This window comes from Hylaeus anthracinus, unplaced genomic scaffold (genome assembly GCF_026225885.1).
Source record: "Hylaeus anthracinus isolate JK02 unplaced genomic scaffold, UHH_iyHylAnth1.0_haploid 11994, whole genome shotgun sequence".
NCBI classification, from domain to species: domain Eukaryota; kingdom Metazoa; phylum Arthropoda; class Insecta; order Hymenoptera; family Colletidae; genus Hylaeus; species Hylaeus anthracinus.
The window spans coordinates 5,442,916-5,465,340 of NW_026534341.1; the positions used below are offsets into that span (position 1 = coordinate 5,442,916).

The 22,425-nt window shown below is 32.9% G+C and overlaps 5 protein-coding genes and 1 long non-coding RNA gene across 14 annotated transcripts; 2 read left to right on the plus strand and 4 right to left on the minus strand.

Annotated features, from left to right (window-relative positions):
- Nucleotides 1-157: 157 nt before the first annotated feature.
- Nucleotides 158-800, minus strand: LOC128889140 (uncharacterized). Its single transcript, XR_008460371.1, has 2 exons — nucleotides 609-800; nucleotides 158-538 (listed from the first exon to the last, which is right to left on the minus strand). It is a non-coding gene; the product is annotated as an uncharacterized LOC128889140 (long non-coding RNA).
- Nucleotides 801-1,596: 796 nt separating this feature from the next.
- On the minus strand, nucleotides 1,597-4,492 carry LOC128888896 (uncharacterized). Of its 3 annotated transcripts, none has more exons than XM_054146086.1 (3): nucleotides 4,100-4,492; nucleotides 2,407-2,471; nucleotides 1,597-2,349 (listed from the first exon to the last, which is right to left on the minus strand). In XM_054146086.1, the coding sequence occupies exons 1-3, from the start codon at nucleotides 4,240-4,242 to the stop codon at nucleotides 1,643-1,645; spliced, it is 915 nt and encodes a 304-aa protein (XP_054002061.1). In that variant the 5' UTR covers nucleotides 4,243-4,492; the 3' UTR covers nucleotides 1,597-1,642. The 3 variants fall into 3 exon arrangements, with proteins under 3 accessions (XP_054002061.1, XP_054002063.1, XP_054002060.1); XM_054146088.1 differs by having other exon boundaries at nucleotides 2,419-2,471; nucleotides 4,100-4,487; XM_054146085.1 differs by having other exon boundaries at nucleotides 1,597-2,471.
- Nucleotides 4,493-5,518: 1,026 nt separating this feature from the next.
- On the minus strand, nucleotides 5,519-9,965 carry LOC128888894 (lipase 3-like). Of its 4 annotated transcripts, XM_054146082.1 has the most exons (7): nucleotides 9,910-9,965; nucleotides 9,605-9,805; nucleotides 9,001-9,162; nucleotides 8,237-8,466; nucleotides 6,568-6,814; nucleotides 6,115-6,364; nucleotides 5,519-5,832 (listed from the first exon to the last, which is right to left on the minus strand). In XM_054146082.1, the coding sequence occupies exons 2-7, from the start codon at nucleotides 9,644-9,646 to the stop codon at nucleotides 5,537-5,539; spliced, it is 1,227 nt and encodes a 408-aa protein (XP_054002057.1). In that variant the 5' UTR covers nucleotides 9,647-9,805; nucleotides 9,910-9,965; the 3' UTR covers nucleotides 5,519-5,536. The 4 variants fall into 4 exon arrangements, with proteins under 4 accessions (XP_054002057.1, XP_054002058.1, XP_054002059.1 ...); XM_054146083.1 differs by having other exon boundaries at nucleotides 6,115-6,310; nucleotides 9,605-9,963; XM_054146084.1 differs by having other exon boundaries at nucleotides 6,568-6,721; nucleotides 9,605-9,962.
- A 1,704-nt stretch (nucleotides 9,966-11,669) lies between these two features.
- Nucleotides 11,670-15,221, plus strand: LOC128888892 (serine/threonine-protein phosphatase 5). Of its 2 annotated transcripts, XR_008460343.1 has the most exons (9): nucleotides 11,670-11,946; nucleotides 12,426-12,815; nucleotides 12,909-13,195; nucleotides 13,289-13,394; nucleotides 13,460-13,602; nucleotides 13,700-14,007; nucleotides 14,082-14,163; nucleotides 14,453-14,561; nucleotides 14,646-15,221. XR_008460343.1 is itself a non-coding variant. In XM_054146078.1 (8 exons), exons 1-8 carry the CDS (start codon nucleotides 11,853-11,855, stop codon nucleotides 14,507-14,509), a joined length of 1,467 nt encoding a protein of 488 aa, XP_054002053.1. In that variant the 5' UTR covers nucleotides 11,670-11,852; the 3' UTR covers nucleotides 14,510-15,221. The 2 variants fall into 2 exon arrangements, 1 of the variants encoding a protein (XP_054002053.1); XM_054146078.1 differs by having other exon boundaries at nucleotides 14,453-15,221.
- On the minus strand, nucleotides 15,179-17,716 carry LOC128888897 (nucleoside-triphosphatase THEP1). 2 transcript variants are annotated; one of them, XM_054146090.1, is made up of 5 exons: nucleotides 17,577-17,716; nucleotides 16,943-17,046; nucleotides 15,766-15,937; nucleotides 15,590-15,695; nucleotides 15,179-15,515 (listed from the first exon to the last, which is right to left on the minus strand). In XM_054146090.1, the coding sequence occupies exons 2-5, from the start codon at nucleotides 17,001-17,003 to the stop codon at nucleotides 15,261-15,263; spliced, it is 594 nt and encodes a 197-aa protein (XP_054002065.1). In that variant the 5' UTR covers nucleotides 17,004-17,046; nucleotides 17,577-17,716; the 3' UTR covers nucleotides 15,179-15,260. The 2 variants fall into 2 exon arrangements, with proteins under 2 accessions (XP_054002065.1, XP_054002064.1); XM_054146089.1 differs by lacking the exon at nucleotides 17,577-17,716 and adding an exon at nucleotides 17,189-17,328.
- On the plus strand, nucleotides 17,242-22,315 carry LOC128888891 (DDB1- and CUL4-associated factor 5). 2 transcript variants are annotated; one of them, XM_054146076.1, is made up of 8 exons: nucleotides 17,242-17,378; nucleotides 17,601-17,883; nucleotides 19,031-19,211; nucleotides 19,287-19,556; nucleotides 19,631-19,857; nucleotides 20,027-20,241; nucleotides 20,326-20,596; nucleotides 20,686-22,315. In XM_054146076.1, exons 2-8 carry the CDS (start codon nucleotides 17,688-17,690, stop codon nucleotides 21,669-21,671), a joined length of 2,346 nt encoding a protein of 781 aa, XP_054002051.1. In that variant the 5' UTR covers nucleotides 17,242-17,378; nucleotides 17,601-17,687; the 3' UTR covers nucleotides 21,672-22,315. The 2 variants fall into 2 exon arrangements, with proteins under 2 accessions (XP_054002051.1, XP_054002052.1); XM_054146077.1 differs by lacking the exon at nucleotides 17,242-17,378 and having other exon boundaries at nucleotides 17,675-17,883; nucleotides 20,686-20,760; nucleotides 20,914-22,315.
- The last annotated feature ends 110 nt before the right edge of the window (nucleotides 22,316-22,425 follow it).

A 22,425-nucleotide genomic window follows, 5' to 3' on the forward strand; every position in this document is an offset into this window, starting at 1 on the left:
TTTTTCCTGATCATGCGCATTGGAGCGAGCGTTGCAGTCCTCACTGCTGTATACACTTACTTAGAATTTAGGGTACCATTGGATCCCAATGAGGAACAAAATGTAAGGAAGTTATAGGGAAGGAGAAAAGTTTTTATGAAGGAAAACAGCATAGATGTACAACAAAAAGCGGAAAACGACTCATTATTTATTTAGTTTTTACGTCTGCAGCCGATTTATTACATGAATACCAACATTTATTGCTAAGAGTAAGGAGACCGCAGAAAACCTTACCAGTATTCGAACAAAAATATTGCACATAAAAATGAACGTAAGACACAAATACATGAAACATACATATACAATCATATATTGGAAGCATATACCTTACCAATGTTAACTGAATACATTTAAATAAAACTAATTTCATATTTTAATCGACTTGAAACTAAATCACACTCCTCTATCCTGTAACGTATACCGCGACAAATGAAGATTTTCCTGCTTAAGAGATGATACTACATCTCTTGAACTAACATGCTGTACACCCTGGTTTCATCTGTAAAAATAAATAAGGGTAATAACAATTACTCTTTTAGTTTATCCCGCTTGTATGTAAAAATCAATACCTATATTTTCTAAAGACTCTATTATTAATGTTTACTACTTCTGAGAAATATTTTGCTGCAATAGCACTGGCCCCTTTCGATTCTAATTTTTGGTCATAGAACCTGCAATAAAAAGTAAGAATGAATTGTAATCAATTTGTATACAATAAGATTGTAAATATGTGTATGTTATTTACTTATCTGTACTTACTTTCTTTCTTTGATACTGGTCGGTGAAAAAAAAGCTAAAGCAAATTCCTAGATGAAAGAAAAATTTATGATTATTTTCAATTAATCTAATTATTTCCATAACAACAGTACAAGTGTTATACTTACATTTATATACATTATACATGAGTATATATGAGTGTAGCCACGTGCCTTTCACACTCGGAAGAGTATACTGTTTCTTCTGTTTTGATGGTGACCCTTCCGAGGTGCCTTGGCACCTCTTGTCCATAACTTTTTTTTTTTTGATTTTTTGAGTGAAAATGCATTACGCATACCCGGGTTCTCTGGGGAGTATCCGGGTTATGTGGGGCTCTCCTCGGGTGGCGGTTACCGAGCAATAGCTCAGTGTTTGCCTCCCAAGGCCTACCCACTAAAAACACTCACCCACCTAAGTTACAAGGGATATGCCTGGAGAACTCAACAGGACACCTAGCATACATACTACCCAGGGAAAGGGTAAGCCTCTTCCACTCCCTAATCTAACAGGACCCCGAGCGCCAGTTCCCGAATCCCAGTTCAGTCCACTCATGGCTCCCGGCGCCCTCGTGCTGTAGTATCGAGTATATCAGGCCGTGCATTTTTAAGCTGCATCTGAAGCCTTCCACAATAGCAGCACTCTCCATGCCAGTCGAACTCTGATTACGACCCCAGTTTTTGAAGCACCGATGCCCGCGGGCTTCTTCATTGTTTTTCGCCGCTGTTTGGCAAATCATACAGAATTTGTTTTTTACGCTGATGTACAACACTTTCTTGGTGTGGTATCCCACGATGGCTCCCACGCCAGAAAGAGAATTGTAATCTCCTCTGCGGTATGACCTTCTCATCTAGCTGCCGTCTGCGACAACCGACATCCACGGTATACCAGATTCTGGAACTACGTCGCCTCTTGTTATGGCTGATTCTTTCTCCTCTCTTCCTGCATCTTCCATTTCACGTTGTGCGGCCACTTCGAACGCATCGATTATGTCATTGTGACATTTCTGAAAGATCCTTTTCGTCATGCAGGACACGTTCATGGCAGACATTACCTCTTCAAGTTGATTATACCCGCCGCCCGTCACCATTGTTGCGGAAACAGCGGCGTTGTTGATGTCTATACTGGCATCGCTCGGCCGAAGGCAGGATATGCGCTCCACGTGATTGCATATTCGGCATCGAACATTGTACGTTTTTTCCAATCCGTACTGTTGACATCCAACTATGTTAAAATGTTCAATGCCGCAGCCAATAGACGAATGTTTTTGCAAATTTTTTATTTGCTCGAAAACATATGCAAAATCGGCGAAGTCTATTCCTTCAGAAATTGGATTTTCCGACTGTCCTGGTTCGGCTTGCTCTACCATCCAGTTACAGTCGTCATCCATAGAATTTTCGGCATCTTCTTCAGTTTTTTTGACGATGTCCGTTACGGAAGATATTTCGCCGCTAATTTTCAGGTTATTGCCTTCCGTTACTGATGTTATTGTTTTCTTCTCTGCATTTAAATGTTTTTCTTCTAATACTTCGCCGTTTTTTGCTACATCTGCTTCTTCTATAAATTTATCAATAATTTCATGTTCTGTCTTTATAAAAACTTTATACGGAGTACCTGAAGAAGTACCTGGTTCCGCTGCGGTGCTTTGACTTGCCCCGAGGGCCGCTGCTTTTTTTCGGCTATACGAACAGAATCAATAATTGTAATTAATAACACGCGGTGCATACATAGAAGTAAGTAAAACGTACAATAGAAAAGTAGGCATAGTAACAGAAGATTTAGAGTATTTTCTCCATTATGGGGATAGCCTAGGAATCCCGCAATTTTAAATATTTCCGTATGTGCGAGAGAAACGCAATCGAAATTTGAGATTAAAATTTTTCTATTTTTTTTCATCGCCATTGTCATGAAACTTTTACCAACATGTTTATTCCATCAGGAAATGATGCCGAACACGACAGATGTTAGGCAATAATTAACGGAATTGCGTGAAAAATATAACTGTACAATTAGAACCTATCTCGGCTGAAAATAGTCCGATTTATGCGACATTAGGTATTGTTTCAATTGGGAGAACACCAGACATTTTTTAGTACCATCTTTTTCATCGATTCAATGAAGACACTGATTTTTACACAGAATTTGATTTTGTGATGATGCTGTGACAGAGAGGGCGATACAACAACTGCAGGAGAGATGAGGACAGGGCGATTAGGCTAGCATGATTTTTGTCAAGGATATTGAAGCAAAGAAGCAGTATTTTCTAATAATTCTGGTTTTAATATATTCGTTTCAAGGCCTGATTTTGCAATTTCGGCCCTAAAACTTTATAAACAATAAAAGTACGTTTTTTTTTTCTTATAGAAGAAATTTGTTTAGATATACTTTTTCCAACATCAGGCCTTGAGTCGCATATTACATATATGGCTCCTATATATGTATATGTATATGTATACATATGTTACGTATATACGGTAGGTGTGGTTCGAAATGGTTAGTAGAAACGCTTTTTTGAATTTTGGAAATTTAAAATGACTTTTCTCTACTCTTATGCTTTTTTCTCCTCTTTATAATACACTCTGTTCGCCTCCGCAACTCCCCTTCTATTTATAATATTGTTCATCCACAGTCTCACTCACACTGACAGTCTGACTGACAGTCCGTAATTATCGAACCGTGCACTCTCTCTCTCTCTCTCGCTCTCTCGCTCTCACCCTCTCACCCTCGCACACAGCTACTGTTCTATGTCTAAGATGTTTACCTACCATCTATTTAAGGTTTTTAGATAAACATCCACCTACGCTCGCACCGATCAACGTCTCGGAATGCGGCCGTTCACCCGTTGCGTAAGCATTTACAGTTTCTCGGAATAAACGCGTTCACTCGCATCGAGCAGCGATCGAATCGTTGCTCGGCAAAAACTCGCGCTGTTTTTACAATGCTCGGATTATTTTAGCCACAGTATCGCTTCATAAATATATTCATTATCGTTTTCCACGGTCGAATAACTGAGCGCCGAGCAGAGTAACATCTAGCCAATGTAAACAAGTGAGCAGCAACACGGTTCTAATATATTACATAATAATATATTGTAATATATCATTATGTAATAATATATATTCACGATAAGATTTACGAAAAATAGTTACATAACCGTAGGTATCCTTCTTCCATGAAACGCTTCAATAAAAACAACAGGAAAAAAAAGATATAAAAGAAGAACGAATGAAAAGAAAGAATTGATTCAAATGACTAACAGTAATTTACATATGCAATTTACATACATGTATCAAACAACGTAACTTACTTTTCTCGACTCTTTTTAGTTTTCGATAATCGTTTTGCAGACAACGCAAGCCGCTTTTTTCTTACTTTGCTCTTTAAATAGCGTTTGTCTATTTTGTCTTCATCTTCCTTTTCTTTTTTGAAATATTTGGGAAGATCGCACATTGGACCACGAACGCAGAATTCGAACCATTAAACTCGATATTGCACATATGAATTTTGTCCGCAGTAAAAAAGCCCGAACTCTTCTCTGCGTCCTCACTGTAGTGCGCACGGTGCAATACTGATCAGCTAGCGTTGTCACTGGCTCTAGTCATAGATCCTGAGTACGAACTCGGTACGATATCAGTGGGACGGATACTAAAGCAACGACGAAACTTTTTTATCTTTAATTTTTTCTTACTGAAACATTTACCAACGTATCTGTCAGACTTTTCTAACTGAAATGAGACTAAACACAACATAGTTTGTATCATACTTAAATATATGCATATATATATGCGGCATTCCAAGCCATTTCGAACACTTTTGGATCCGAACATTTTTTTTCTATTATAATATCCTACTAAATATATTTTTGTGAATGTTTGCAGTTCTTTGTGCTGAACCAAAAAAAAAGTTATGAATTTTTCAAATAACTAGCTCTGCTAAAAATTGACCAAATTAGATGTTTCTTTTTTTAAAATATGTGTTATCGAATGAATTTTACGAAAAAAAAATACAAACCATAATATTTGAATTCGTTTTCTATACAATTTTTTTTGCGCTTAACGATGCGACTTCTCTCGGAAACCGACACAGGGACTCCGGTAGAGAGAGTTTGGCGATAATACCTGAACACCAATTACGAGCGGGAGAGTACATAATGATTCTCCCTCATCGAAATAAGTAAAATTGTAAAAATTGTAGAATTGTATAATGTTTCATGATTCCGAGCGAGCCTCGAGTTCGCCGATTGTGAAAATAACCGTACATCAACAGGAACGCATTGATGATGCTACACAAAGTTACGTTGTACTTTGTACTTTTAAAATCTTTATTTTTGTTATAATTATCTTTAGAAATACATAGCGGGCAATTATTGACTTCGTGGTTTTTTTGCGTTAGGTTTTGCGTACATAATGATTACGGTACAATAATGTAAGAAAACGCATCTATAAAAGAACATAATGCTTTGATTTGTTAACATTTCCGACTTACGGTATAAATTTGTAATCTACCGTGACGTTACTCGTATGCATACCTGTATATCTAACGAAATTATTTTGGATACGGCATTAGTTTCCATTAAATTACGTAGTTATAAACAATCTACAAAGAAAGAACAAAGGATATAATAAAGAGTATATATTTAATTAAAATTTGATTCCTTAACAAATTTGGTTTCCTTGACTTCCTTGCATTATATACTTACATTATATATAAACTAATAAATAATAAACTCTGTAAAAGCATCTTTTTATTTAAATCGTTTTAATGCCGTTAAAACGGCATTATATACAAGCGTTTTGGCATCTCGACCCCACAAATAATCAATGTGATTAAATTTTGCATATTCTATTGTTCGCGTCTCTATCACATTCGGCAGTCTATCGACAAGTTTCCTTACATCTGCAGGATCGGTTAGAAAATCATTTTCGCTATAAAATATCATAATTGGTATTTTCACATTTTCTAGATCATATTTTGGTGGTTGCGTTGATCCGTATATTTTTAGGTTTTCAGACGCTCCATAATCAAATTTACGAAACGATCCTATTGCAAAGAAAAAAATTATTATTTATTACATAAATAATAATTAAGTACAAAAATAAGATAATAGTTGTCACTCTTATCACAATTATGTTATTCGTCAGTAAATACGGTAGACTCTCGTAGCAAATAATTTATTTAAATATAGTTATATTTTCCTGATAAATTATATTAAATAAGAACATGGTCAAATCGCGGTGCCACGGAAATCGTAATCGTGCCTGATAAATGAATTAAAGAGAGTCCAATGTATGAGAAATATAAAAACTTATTTTATATAATCACCTGACAATATGCTTTGACTGTAATGAACAAGCTGCTTGGCAGAAACACCAGCTGGAAAATGTCCAAAAATTAATGGGAGCATCGACTCATCTAACTGGTCACTCCCAAATCCAGCAATTAAGTAGAACCAATATGCACAGAAACCTTTAGTGAGACTGCTTGGAGCATTTCGAATTAGTGTACCCAAGGCTTGTGCCTGTAACTTATTGCGGGGGAACCACTGATGTACATTGCAATAAGAGGATCCCCACTGAAACATGCTCATTATACAAGTGCTAATTACAAATATTGAAAAATCTCTCGTCCAGAGGTGGATTCAGTTACTTATACTGTCGTTTAATGGTTTATATTTAAACTCATTTTACTAAATATAGCAGTAATAATAATAGTATTGTTGAAACTTAACCACCTCTGACCATAATAAAATGGTATTGTAGATATTTGTAAACACACCTCCATTAACCCATGAAAATGTACAATGTATTTGAACAAAGGACTCCTTTGGTTTGAAAGGAATGCTATTGGTGCCAGACTAACCATTCCCTTAATTTTCGAATTATATTCAGACCTTTCACTGGCCATTACATAGAATGCAGTCGTACCTTGACTGTAACCTACATAGTAGAGCTTAGTATATCCAGTTTGTTCTAGAATGTAATCTATTGTTGCTGGTAAATCATAATAACCAACTTCATGCCAGCTAAAATATTAGTAGAACTGTTTAGTCAGGTATTAAAACTAATCAATAAAAAACAATTAAAGTAATTTTAAACAGTTTCAACTGTCTGTATTAGGGAGACCAAAAAGTAATCAAAATTTTATCAACAATTATTTATTAAAGAAATCTTAAATACTAATCAACAAAATAATTTCCATCATTTTCTAACACTTCTTGCCAGTGTAAAGGCAGTTGTTCGCTTCCCTTTTTAAAAAAGTCCTTCGATTTTTCATTGAAAAACTTTTCCAAGTCAAAGACATTTTGATTACTTCTCGGTCGTCCTAATATATTCCTGCTGTATATCGAGTGTAATTCACTTAAAGAACAGTAACTAAATAACTCTCTTTGTTTCGAAGATATCAAACAATGTCAAGGGCATAGTTTGCATTAGTTTAAAGCACAGAAAGTGTTTTTGCTTAAGGTGGCCATCACTGGTACTGTCTATAAAGGTAAGCAGCTGCACATAATTAATATGCCAACTGTCATTTAAGAACAAGGTCAATAAATGTAGCGTATGTTTATATAAAATAATTTCTTTATTTTTGCATTACCTATCTACAACTGAAATGGTTCCTGCATGTTACAGATGTACTGTATCTAGGTTCCCAAATAAAATCAAACAACTTTCAACAATTGCAATTCTCAAATAGTTTCCTAATGCAAAAATAATTCATGGAAGTTCATTAATCTCAGCAAGAATAAAATTAAAATAAAAGAACAATATAAAAGTCATCTACAAAATTAATTGCAAGAAATTAAATAAATCATGTATGCAAGAATTAAAAGATAATTGAAAATAAGATTTCATGTACACAAAATAAATATTTTTAAATCTAATAATTAACACAAAACATAAACTACACTATGATTACAGCTTTCATTTTGAAAATAAAAAGTAATTGATAATGAAAAGAGTTAATAATATAGCTATTTTAAAGATCTGTATACATAATCGAAAATGAGGTTGTTAATGATAAGTAAAGTTGTACAAAATGCAATCTGATTACATGTCCACTGCTACGATACAAAGCAATCATATACTAACTTCACTGTAATTATATGGTTTAATGATATACATTTTGCCCCAAACTAATGACGAGGTCTATTGTAACAACATTTAATTTTCAAACACAATATGCTATTACGATCAGTCTTAAAGTAACACCCTGCTTTTTATATACACATACATGTATGTGTGTATGGTGTAATCAGAAGACATGGTCTTGAAATATAGTCAATAATTCGGAATTATTATAATTACATTTAATTTTTTTTTTTTATTAATTGTATCGGATCAATTGAGGATATATTATAACATTATACAACATATACCAATACTATATTTATTTTTATGTATCTGCATTCTATACTGTTCGATCATTGTAATTTTAAGATTGAAATTACCTGAAGTTCCAAAACTCTTTATCTGTGGTTGTATATTGTCTGTGTTTTTTGCCATATGCATTACCTCTTGTATTTCCCAACCAGACATCATAATTATTATCGCACAAGACATATGCTAGAGCCTTCTTTGGACCCAATAGTACCCAATCGGCTGAACTTGATAGCACTCCATGTTGAATAAGAACTGGTACTCGAGCCTTTGTATTTTGTGTGAATTCATAATTTGTGTACTGTAAATATTAAACATATTTTTTCATTTTAAATTTAATACGAACTTTATTGAATTATAGTTTAATCTAATTCAAATTCCTTAATGCTAACATTATTACAGATTTACAGACAAATCTCAACAAAAGTTTATATGAAAAAAATTTAATTCTTTCAGTATAATGTATCACTATACTAGTTTTCCACTAAGTGATTGGTTTGTTTGTGGTATATCATTTATATTTTTAATATTTGCTGTATTTATTAAGAGTTTATTATATATTAATAAATGAAAACACAATAAACATATTAGTCATCATTTTATCCATTATGCCTGTAGCAAAAGAGTTAAACATTATTTCATTACATTGCATAATGTACTGATTTAATGACAGGTATTATAAATTGATTATATAATAACGTAATTTTTACTTTTTCATAAAAGTTATATAATTTAATAATGTATTAAAAAGTTAAATTATACATGTAACGAATGTTATAATTACTTTTGCAAACTTTCATAATGTTAAAAACTAACTAAAATATAGTTACTTTACCTCTGTTATTTTTCTATTGTGTACAATATTTACATTATTCTTGCAGTACTCATTTTCATCTGTTTTTGGAGGGAGAACACGATGTACATCCAAACAATATCCATCTTCTGTCCAAATTTGATGCGTTTCTGACTTATAACCATGAGTATCAATTAGTTCTGGCTAAAACAAGACAACGTAATTGCTATCAATATAGTGTAAATAAAATAGATATAAGTAAAATGGATTTGCCCTTTGATGTAATAAAGATATCGCTAAAAACATTTGTTTTAAGAATTACAATTTTCTCTTTAAAACTACTTTTTATATGTATATGTATTTCTCGTCTTTTCTGATTAATATAGAACAGAAAATACATTTCAGAATCTTATTTTAAGTACATAAAAATATATACGAAATAAATAAGCAATAAAACAATTAAACGATACGAATACGTTTTCAACTTTCATCAAATAACCAAGTACAGTAAACGATTTGAAATGTTTTAAATGGAAGATTATTAAAGATTTGAAATTCCTTTAAATAGTTCTAAAATAACTTCGTACTACCAAACATCGCACTTATTAATAAAAAGTTATGAAAGTAAAAAAGGAATGCAGCTTACTGTTGTCATATGAGTCTCATCCTGATTAGATACTCCACTCATTATACGAACAACTAACGAATGAAGTTGATTTCCGTAATGGATAAGTGCTGTCTACTTTCACCAACAATTCGCTACTTTTTCTTCTTATTATTATTTAGTTTTTTTTAAGTATTGATTCAACGCGGAATTCAAAATTGTTTACGCTTCGGACGCGATATTCTACGGATGACGAAAGATAAAGAAATATTAAAATGATAGCACGATGAATTTTTTCAAGATGTTAGTTTGACACAAGCAAACTTTCTCACACTTCTAAAGCATACCGGATCATCGCGCCCAATCGCACTGCTCTGCACTGCTGGTGCCGTGGTCCCAGCTGCTGCGAAGAATCTGCCCCCAGTCGCGCATGCGACTTAAAAAAAGCTAAGCGCGCAGTGCTGTACCTATAGGAAACATATCACTATTTCCAAATAAAAATAAAGTATACATTTTAGACTATTTAAATTGAATAAAATATTTTTTGGGAAAAAAAATATAACCGACTTCGAAAAATATTAAAACTGCACTAAAAAGTATGAAATAATTTTTAATTAATTTATATGAGTATACATCGGCTCTAGAAAATGCAGGGAAAAGTATGAAATAATTTATATTTAAACAGCATTATTACTCACCAGCTCTCGACGAATCTGATTATTTTGGAACTATAGCAGGTTTCCCTTACCCTTGCAAGAAATCTTGGCATTATAGTTCCCTGCTAAATAAATTATTTAATTTTTTTAGTTATAGTAAATGTATTTTGTTTGTAAAATTATTTCAACCCCTATATTATAATTTATCCACACAATTAATATTATTGCGTGCAAAGAAGTATTTCCAATTATCATTTATAATTCTATTTTTCTTTGGGGCGACAAAGTGCGTCAGTTTTATGGTCGTACTAGATACTTTACTGACGCTAAAATCAGTGCGCATGCGCGAGTGGGAGCAGAATCTAACATCGCAGGTGTTGTCGTGCGCTGTGCACGTGAAAGTGACAAACAAAAATCATTTATGCGCATGCGTAATAATTTCATGAATTCACGGCCAGAGGAATTAGGAATTAGGCTGTGTGTAAATTACAAAAGTATCCTACTATCGAGAGGTGCGCTTTTTAAACGAGGCTGGGTACAAACTATAGATAACAATGCGTGTAAACGATCCCTAAAATAATAAAGATCAACATTTAGTTGTTTTTGTAAAAGATAGTTCCAGACATTAAAAATTTCGATTCTTGGATAAGCAATATTTTTTGTTTGAATTTGACGGGCGCCCGTGACTTGCCTGTAGGTAATGCGGACGCTGATTATATTTTTTTGCCGTTGTTACGTTTCCTATATCCTGGATCTTATATTAACATATTTTAATATTATATTAACATATGTTAAGCCTATATACTAGTATAAGTATATGTATAAATATATATGTGTTAGTAATTGTATACTAATACTTTTACTAATTGTATAAATATACTAATACATATATATTTATACATATACTTATACTTTTACTAATTGTATACATATATGTTATTTACTATTATTATTTACCGAACAGTATTGAACGCTTCACTAATGCTAAAATATTCATAATGGTGTTGGTGGTGCTTATTAATACGTTTTATATAGGATATCCCAGAATTAGTGTAAAAACCGGAATTGGAGGGTAACTGAGACGATTTTGAACCAGAATTTCTTTTGGAAAAATGTCGGATGGTGCTTCGTTTTTGAATTATTAACGAAAAATCACCGTCCAATCACAGCTCCCGAGTGACGAGCCAGGATGGTCGGGTCAGCCTCTCACGGCTAAGCGCGCGCTACTCAGGCGCTGTGATTGGTCGGTGGTTTTTCGTTAATAATTCAAAAACGAAACACCATTCGTCATTTTTGCAAAGGAAACTGTGGTTTAGAATCGTCTCAGCTACCCACCATTTCCGGTTCTTACACTAAGTCTGAAACACCATGAATATGTCGTTGTAACGTCTACTAGCGCTATCTACGAATTGGTCGTTAACTAAAAACGTGGATTCAATATATTACATCTACGCTTGGACCCCCTGAGTTACCCTGAGTTAAACAGTTCATGACATTCGGTGTGCCTGGAATAAAGACCGTTATATAAAAAAAAAACGTTATTCTTTTTTTAATGTGTTATTTATTGTCTACGTTTCGGTATAATTTAAGTCATTTTACATCGACTTGTTAGTTTTTTGGGAAAAAAACGCGAGATGAGCGAGAACGCAGAAATCACGGGAGTGATATCGCCCGAAGATGCGGCCAGAGCGGAAAAATTTAAAGAAGAGGCGAACGAATACTTCAAAAGTGCGTTTACAAAATGTTATCTTAAATCTGGTTTCACGATTTACTTATAAATCTATCGTGAGACTCCAGAAAATATTATAAGTACCAGTTGATTAATGCTATTTAGTCACGTGTGTGTTTCAAACTAAGCCAATTTTCGGCAACTTGGGTGATTATTAAATAATCGAACGAAATTTCACCGTTGAATGTAGTCGATTAAAGACTAAACGCAACTGTATCGTTTGTATAATCGTGTTTCGAACAATTACTTTCATCTTTGAAATTGTTTCTTACAAATGTGACATTTGGACTTTTGTATGACATGCTTTATTTTGTATGTTATTTCTCTCATGTCACACACTCTATTGGATATTGTATACTGATTTACTGAGTACGATAAATGAGTAAATAGAGATTATTTCTGAAATCCTTAATTAATATTCCAAACGTTTAATGTGTCATCATTTGTCTAGAATTGTCTTTTTCTTATTATTTTTTAGATCAGGACTACAATAAAGCCATAGAATTATATTCTAAGGCAATAGAATTAAACCCTACAGTGGCGGTATACTATGGAAATAGAAGTTTTGCTTATTTGAAAACTGAATGTTTTGGATACGCGCTTACAGATGCATCGAAAGCTATCGAGTTAGATAAAAATTATATAAAAGGATACTATCGCAGAGCTGCAGCTCATATGTCAATTGGCAAGTTCAAACTAGCACTTAAAGATTATAAAACTGTTACTAAAGCTAGTCCAAATGATAAAGATGCAATGAATAAATATACAGAATGTTCTAAAATATTAAAAAAGTTAGCATTTGAAAAAGCAATTTCTGTAGAAGAGAGTAAAAAAAATATAGCTGATACGATCGACTTAGAAGCTATGGGTAAGTTACCATGTTCAATATTTAGCTGAGATTGTTCGATGAATGTGAGTGTATATTTAAAAAATTGGCAATTTAATTTTGTATATATTATAGCCATCGAAGATGAATATGCAGGACCTAAACTTGAAGATGGGAGAGTTACATTAAAATTTATGCAGGATTTATTAGAATGGTACAAGATGCAAAATAAATTACACCGCAAATATGCTTATAAGATTCTTTTAGATGTAAAAACATTGTTTATGGCACAACCAAGTTTAGTTGATATTACAATTCCTGAAGATGGTAAATTTACTATCTGTGGAGACATACATGGACAGTTTTATGATTTACTTAATATATTCAAATTAAATGGATTACCTTCGGAAACTAATCCATATGTATCCTTTACAATAACGAGTATTATTACTCATAAATACATTGTATTTATCATTGTTTTATTAACTAAAATATGTTTCTTAACAGTTACGTAGTTATTTAATGGAGATTTTGTAGATAGAGGATCGTTTTCCGTAGAATGTATACTCACTTTATTTGGATTTAAATTGTTGTGTCCAAATCACTTTTTTATGTCTAGAGGTATGTAAGTATTAATTTGCACTATTAACATGTGATTCACATTCATTATAAGATATGATGTTTAGGTAATCATGAATCTGCCACAATGAATCAAATATATGGATTCGACGGTGAAGTCAAATCGAAATATTCCACTCAAATGGCACAATTGTTTACAGAGGTTTATAATTGGCTTCCTCTTGCGCATTGTCTTAATAATAGAGTTCTTGTAAGTTTATGTTATCATATGTATCAAGTCATTTAAGTAATTTTATAATAATGTAAACGTAATCCATTAAAATGTAAATCAAATTATTATTTTATAGGTAATGCATGGTGGTCTGTTTTCAAGAGACGATGTTACATTAAAAGAAATTCGAGAAATTGATAGAAATAGACAACCACCAGACGAGGGATTAATGTGTGAATTATTATGGTCAGATCCACAACCTCAACTTGGAAGAGCAGCCAGTAAGAGAGGAGTTGGTGTTCAATTTGGACCCGATGTAACAGAAAATTTTCTTACTATAAATAATCTCGACTACATTGTGAGGAGTCACGAAGTAAAAAAAGATGGATATGAAGTTGGTCATGATGGAAAATGTATCACTGTGTTTTCTGCACCAAATTATTGGTATGTTATGTATTACATAGAATTAATCATTTTTAACGTTTCATATTATATACATTACCTTTATCTTCCTTCAGTGATACTATGGGTAACCAGGGTGCCTTTATTACACTTAATGGCAAAGATATGAAACCCTATTTTACATCATACGATGCAGTGGTATGTTACAGTTTGTTGATAATTATATTATTTCTCGTTATAATCTTTATGATTTCCGGATGATTGCTGCGTTTGTATTCAGCTTGTTACCGACATTTTACAAACGATAGAGTAGAGTAACGTTTGAGAAACGTCGGCAAACGTTTGCAAAACATCGGCAACAAGTTAAACACAGACGCAGCAACCATCCGAAGCCATGAAGATTACAACGAGGAATAATACCCGCGAAAACCTTAAGTTTGAAATTGTATTATTTCTTAATTGCACTATACAAATTTGTTTCTTTTAGCCACATCCAAATATACTGCCAATGACATATTCTAATTATCTACTAAAATACGTGTGATGAATGAAAATGAATAACCATAAATGAATAATACGAGTAGACCAATCAAAGTGTATGTAATATATTTGATACCGAAATGGAGAAGTTGAGAAATGCTTAGGCTTCTCCAAAACAATAAATATTGTATTCTTTCTAGGAACAAGAAAATTTTCTGTATCATAATAAATGCAATGAAGGCATAATATTGATGGGTACAAAAATGAAAAAAAGTTTGCTGGTATCGGCAACTGGCAAGCATGTATATCAAATTTTGTTGTCTACAATGAGAACAATGTCTTGTTAGCAACTTATGTTTCATTGCGATGAAATAACGCAAAGAGAATAGAATACTTTCTATTTTGTACCCTCAATTAAACCACCTTCTTCATTAAAGATATTAGTGTTCACGCACAAGCTAAGTAAACGATCTCAAAGATCTCAATATATTAACTTATACTCTAACAAGGTGCTGAACATATAATAAATACATTTTATCGTACTTTTAATTTATTCTTTAATGAATAATGGTGGTTTCTATAGAACAATGATTATTATAAAGATATCTAACACATATGCGATCTAGCATGATTATATAGTACAATTTTCCAGCCAGTTACTATTTGTCACATTATTTGTGATACCAACATTTTTACAAATCAATGTGATTGGAAGGATTTCTTTAATCTAACATTTTGTTTTTTTTTTGTTAAGAATAAACGATGTTTATAATGTATTTGGTATTTAGATTGTTTTTATTGAAATTAATTTCACCTTATGAAATAAGATGACAAATTTCTTGCGGTAAAGTATCTCGATTTTGGCGATTTACGGTTATAACTTTAGACTTCTCATCTGCGTGGAGGTTTTGAAATAGAGGCAAATGTCTCTGTGGAATTTTATGCATTAGAGGTATTGTTGCAATTATAAAAGGTTTGTTCGAAGTTTCAGAGAATAATTTCAGTATTTTATCATGAAACTTCGGGCTAAATAATTCCATTTTGCCTATTTCATCGATAATAAGTATATCCTAAGGGAAATAAAAATTGAATGACTTCATTATAATTTAAATACATGTGTAATACGTAATAATAATCTGCTTACTGCGTTTGAATCAAAGACTGGTAATGCCATCGTTTCAAAATCATTAAGAAATACATGGTAGTTTCCCACTTTATATTTAGATCGTTGCCACTCGTTTATCGCATTTCTGTTTACAAATAGTATTGCTTCAGTCGAAAGGAAAATTAAATTTTTTATGATTATAGAGTAATACTAACTCGGCTCTTGCTAATATCGATTTTTTCTCAGAATTGTTCACAAGTACAACGTCAAACCCAATCCTTCTACCGTTTGGCCCTTGAACTTCTTCCGTATAAAAACCATCAAGCTTGTAACTTTTCTCCTCTATCATTTTAGTTAGCTGTTTGCATATCGTAGTTTTGCCTATACCTGTAACAATTTTTTCTTGTTTACAATAAACATACTTTCAAAATTTACTGTACAAAACATTGAATAAGTCGGCACGATTACAATTTCTGTTGCGCTATGATTTGAACGTGTTTTTATTTAATACAATTTATCACAAAACCGTAGTTCTCCATCACGTTTAATTTAGAAGTTATATTCATTTAAAGAATAATAATATATTTATAATGAATAGACTGCAGATTTGTATGAATTTATAGGAAATTTGAATAAAAAAGAAACTATAAAATGCACACATTATGAAATAATGTAAAAAAAAGTATTAAAAGTAAAGTTCATACTATAATATTCACAGAGAAAAACAGATTTCTGTTTATGTTCAGTTTTTGTAGGTACATTTTCTAAAATTTTATTTTGTATAAAGACCCGCAGTTTCTTAATGAATATAATTTATAAATAAAATATAATAGAGAATTGCGGTTTAGGACATTATTTTCTGATAAATGATATTAAATAAAGATATGACTGAATGCCCTGAAATTTATTCGTGTAGATTCATTGGGTGGGTGTGATTGTTATTTGGGGGTTTGGGAGGCATAGTCCTCAACCATGGTCAACTTCATATGTTATAAAATTATGTTTCAAATATTAAGAGATTCGTGTATGTTATAACAATCAAAGACCAAAAGTAAAAGTCCCAAAGGTCATCATCATTCTGTCAAATAAATATGATATTATAAAACTTTAAATAAATATAACTTCTAAACTAAACATAATAAAGAACCGCGGTTTGCGACATTGTTTTTCTAATAAATTATATGAAATAAAAACATAATAAAATCACAGTGTCATTGTAAATTCATAGAATAATAATTACGTGAGATTGTTGGAATCGCACAATATGATACAACAATCAAGTTTCTAAAAGGGTTTGAAAATTCTGCCAAGTTGTTTAAAATACATATTAAAAAAGTCTAACTTTCGTATAACTTTTGGAACAGCCTGTAATTTTAAAAGTCGCGGACTTACCAGGGGGTCCGGTGAGAAGTACACGCGAGATACGCAACGTGGCGCCGGTATCCATACTCATTGTTTTTTTAAGTTCGATCAGTGATTGTAGGTGACAATTGTACCTAATGAAAAGATAAGAATAATAAACGTTTGAAGTAGGCAGCGAAGGGAACGGTGTTTTATATGTTCGTGAATAACGGTTAGCGATGTGTGTGCATGAACATCGATAGCGTATTAAATAAAGAAAAAAATTGGTAAAGTTACCGCGACGTGAGCGACCGAATAGCGATCAGCTGATCATGCTCGAGTCTCGCTCTCTATTAAGACAATCCGTTTGCGAGTGGGCATAAACGCTCGCGTGAATGTAGGTACATCGTACCTAGTACCTACGCACTTTGGCTGCGTTCGGCAGTGCGTTTGTGCGTGATACGAGCCTCGTGCGACCCATGTTTGTGTGAGTTCGTAAGATTATACTCGCGACACGTCTGTCACAGAATAAATATAAGATTGACCACGACGAAACTTATAACAGTTGTAACTTTTAATAGTTCCGCGAGCTTGATTGCGCCACAAATTTCCCCGGCTCGGTGGATTTTTCGTTAGAATACGCGAGATAGCCTTAAAAAATTCGTATAACAGGAAGGATCTTCACCGAACAAGAGAATACGGGCGTTAGTTACAGGATACATGGAAGAAAGGGACGAAAGGTGAAGACGACGGTTCAATCCGTTTTCGCGTACATATCAGTATCTATAAAGGAGAAATGGCTCGTCCTTCCGTCTGTAATCCGCTTTCGTACCTTATCACAAGACAGATCGACAACAAGGTCGATCATTGCAAACGTCTCGTTAACGCCAGATTCGAGACCTCCGAAAATCTATTTAGAAAGGATCTATTATCTCATTATGGATGCGTTAATGCGATTGAATTTTCGAATCAGGGGGATCTTCTCGTCTCTGGTAAGGAATTAATAATATGTACACCTGTTTATTTTGTTTTGTACCGTAGGTATTATTTTTGCACGTTATCACCGTCGATTTTGAAAATTTATAGGTTCGACGGAAAAATAAAACCGTTCGGTGCTTTTAATGATCGTTCAAGGGAGGAAATAGCTTTAGGACTTCATTTTCTTAGCGATTTGCATGAATTTTTTTAGCAAGAAAGAAATGTATATAATTTAATGAAACTTTGAGAACATTTTGTACATATATTCAAGTAAGTATTGTAATTTTTTGAAAGTATTTCCTCAGAAAATATGGAAGATATCAGCTGCCACCCATTGGAAGTCATCAGTAGCTGTTTTGGTACATTCTGGAGGCCACAGTTTTCATCTGAAACCAATAGAATTTCAAATTTACTTTAAAGACATGTCTTTCTTCTATGTGAACCTAAATTCTCCCCTAAAAAATTGGATATTGCATTTTTAGAGGTGTTTAAACGAAAGAGCAATTTATAACGTTTTTTTGCAATGAAACGGTACTTTAAACAATGATATTACTCCGAATGTAGGTTCTTATAGAAGAAAGAAACATGTCTTTAAAGTAAATTTAAATCCCTATTGATTTCAGATGAAAACTGTGGCCTTTAGAATGTACACAGAACAACTACGTTTGATGATGACTTCTAATAAGTAGCAGCTGATATCTTCCATATTTTCTGAGGAAATACTTTCAAAAAATGATTAGGTTGTCCCAAAAGTTTCTTTCGTGCCTTGCACACAGTTATTTTGTGTAGCAGTGTTTATATAAATAGACATCCTAATTTCTTAGATATTCATGTTGTAACAGTAATGGAGCAAAATGAATCGTACGCAGTTCAATAATGTAACATTAGACATAAAATATTGTGTATGTATTAGCTATTAATGAAATGGAAGAAACTTTTGGAACAAACTAATACAATACTTACTTGAATATATGTATAAAATGTTCTTCAAGTTTCATTAAATTATATACATTAATAATAAAATTAATACAATACATAAATTATATACAAACGTACATTATTTCCTAAATGTAAATTATTTTCTAAATGCCTGTTTGATGCATTAGGTTGATCAACAAAAATATATTTAATATTAAATTACAAAACCTATTAATTTAACAGGTGGTGATGACAAGAGAGTTTTGTTGTGGAGAGTGGAGCAGGCGATACAAGGTGTAGGCAGACCTTCAGTGATGAAAGCTCAACATATTAGCAACATATTTTGTCTTGGTTATGACAGTAGTAAAACAAAAATATTTTCTGCTGGAAATGATGATCAAGTTATTGTCCATGATTTGAGAACGTACGAATATTTTTCACTCTAGATTTATGTACATAACTATTTACGATTGAATAATATTTCTTTGTTTTTTTGTAGGGGTGATGTTGTGAATTTCTTTTTACACGAAAAACCTGTTTACGGCTTATCGATTCATCCGCATAACGACAACATATTTGCAAGTGCTTGCGACGATGGGAGAGTTCTTATTTACGATATACGAGGCTCTAGCGCTATGGAAACTTTCTGCTTGGCACAATATAAATCTGCTTTTCACTCTGTAATGTTTAACCCTATGGAGTCGAAGATGCTTGCTACTGCCAATGCCAAAGAAGGTGTTAGCATGTGGGATGTGCGAAAACCTTTAGAGTAAGTACCCAATCTGAAACGAGTAACGAATATAATTAGGAAAATGAAAATTAAGACTGTTCTTGTATTTATAGGCCTGTATTACGTTATGGAAATGAAAGCTCTGCACAGAGTTGTATGAATGTTAGATTTAATGCAGCAGGTAATAGGTTATTAGCTTTGAGGAGAAGGTTACCACCCGTATTGTATGCAGTAGATTCTTCTACTCACTTGTGTCAATTTGATCATCCTGGATATTATAATAGTTGTACGATGAAGTCGTGTTGTTTTGCTGGAGATAACGATCAATATGTTCTTTCTGGTAAGCAGTAATGTCATAACAAAATATAAATATTAGATTTAAGATTTTCAGGAGTATCTTCTTCGTGGCTTCTGAATGATTGTCGTGTCTGTGCACAGCCACGGAGACTATAATGTAAACTATAAGCAATTAAATCTAATTTAAAACTAATAAAACATATTATTTATAGGTTCGGACGATTTTAATTTATATATGTGGAAAATTCCTTCCGAGGGTGTTAAATGGGTAGATTCTGCACATATGGTTTTACGTGGCCATAGGTCTATCGTTAATCAAGTACGATACAATCAAGCTAGTTGTATTTTTGCTTCATCTGGGGTTGAAAAAATTGTTAAGATTTGGAGTCCATTTTCACTTGGACATGGATGTTTAGGTGGATTGAAGGTAATATGTAATAAATAAGATATACTTTTATTACAATTCACCTTATTAACGATTCATATTATTTATTTATATTTCTATCTATAGAGAGATGCTGGATCTCGAGAAAGACAACGCAGAGTGTTCACACATGATGAATATATTGGATTAGTGTTACATAGTGGTCAATTCATGACACACGATTACAGTCATCAATCGACTAGAGAAGACCCAAGGATGATGGCATTCTTTGATTCTTTAGTACAACGTGAGATCGAGGGTTGGAGTTCTGAATATATGACATCAGCACCAGAGACACCTAGTGATTCTGAAAATAATCCCGCAACTGAACCTGCTTATAGTACAACAGATTCCGAGGGTATATATGTTCATGTTAAATATTTAAAATATGTTTGCATTAAACAAATAAGACAATTACAATATACTCATATAATCGCCTCTTTGTAGATTCGTCGAGATATGATCGCCTATTGATGTTACAAATCTTAGGATCAGCGGTAACATCTCGTGGATCCTCTGGAGGTAGAGTAGTTCCTGAAAGATCTTTAGAGTCTCCAAATCGTATATCACGACTTATAGCAAATCGCAGAGAAAAACTCATGAGACTCGCAGCTATGGATTGTGGTGTACCATTAAATAATGCTTCCACTACAGCACCCGGTCCATCTGCTTCAGGTTCTGCTAGCGATGGAGAAAATGCACAAATTAAGTGTAGATTTAAACCGAAATTAAAAGGAATAAAAAGAAAACATGGTAAAAATTCTGGAAGAAGAAGTAGGGCTAGAAGAAAGTGTACCGTGTTACAAATTAATAGCGAGTCTGATAGCGATGAACAACCTATCGATACAACACAACCTAGTACTAGTTCTGGTGTAATATCTAGAAGATCCCGATACGTAACAAATGCAATTGAGAGTGATGCGAAACGTTCAAGTTACAGTAGTAGCAGTTCAGAGGATGATAGTTCTAGTAAACGGAAACACTCAAAAACTGATTCTGATACTTCTACAACAGTGCACAGAAGGAAACATGGGAAATGTAAAAGTAACTCAAAAAGTGATACGACTAAGAACAAAAGCAAACGGCAACAAGTTAATTATGATACAGAGGAAGGAAAATCGGACTGGAAAATATATTTAAATGGCGTTACCACAACAAAGGTTCAAGAAGATGGCCCATCAACGCCTCTGAATAAATCATGTAAAGTTCCTTCAACTCCTGATAGTGGTATTACATCAGAAGTATCTACAGTTGAAAAAAATGGCGAACAAACACAGGAAGAACGAAACGGCGCAGAGAGTTCCGATCATGAACAAAAATTAAAAAATTTAGAGTGTTTTAGAAAAAAAGTGGATGTAGCGAGAAGAAGTTATCATAATCGATCTACGCCTTTATCACAAACCATTTCAACTACAACTGATTCTTCCGATTAAGCTCCTATTACCTTCAAACCCTTTAATCCCTTTCCCTTTGTACATAGTGAATCTGTGATTCCTTGAGGTATATTTTTATAATACTAAGTTTGATCACACGCAAATATGGTCGATTTTTTCTATCTTATTTTAGATTTTATTATTTTTCTGTTATTTTCATGAGCGTCCTTATTATTCATAAGGATTCTTATGAAGTATTTTATTGGAATCTCTTATAATACAAGGCACCTTCATAAATGTTTTGTCGGAATCTTTCATGATACAAGACTGTCCCAGAGTAATAATACTTTAAAACATTGGTAACTAATGTATTTTCGCCGTATTTAATGATTTTGGTCGTGAACTAATCGCGAATTAATTAATTTATAATTGGTACAAAAAGTTATAAATTTAATGGTTCCTCATCTTTAAAATTAACCACCGACATAGTAATTATTTAGAAGAACTCGATTTATTACTGCAAGGTAAACGTGTTTGGATATGACCATTAAATAATATGTAATCGAAACTACAACAAAACACCGCCGAGAGTTATAGGTAAATTAACGTTACATTAGCTATAATAAGGCAACTCAGCTAATGTGTATTGTTGACATGGTTTGTAAGTGTGATGGAAAATAATAAAACAATAAATTGATATACCCTTTTTTATATGTTCAGCTTTGAAGACAAATTCAGAAAATTGCATTATTTAATCCTGCATTTATACTTCTCTATTAACTTATGCAAATAAAGGAAAAATACATAAATTTAC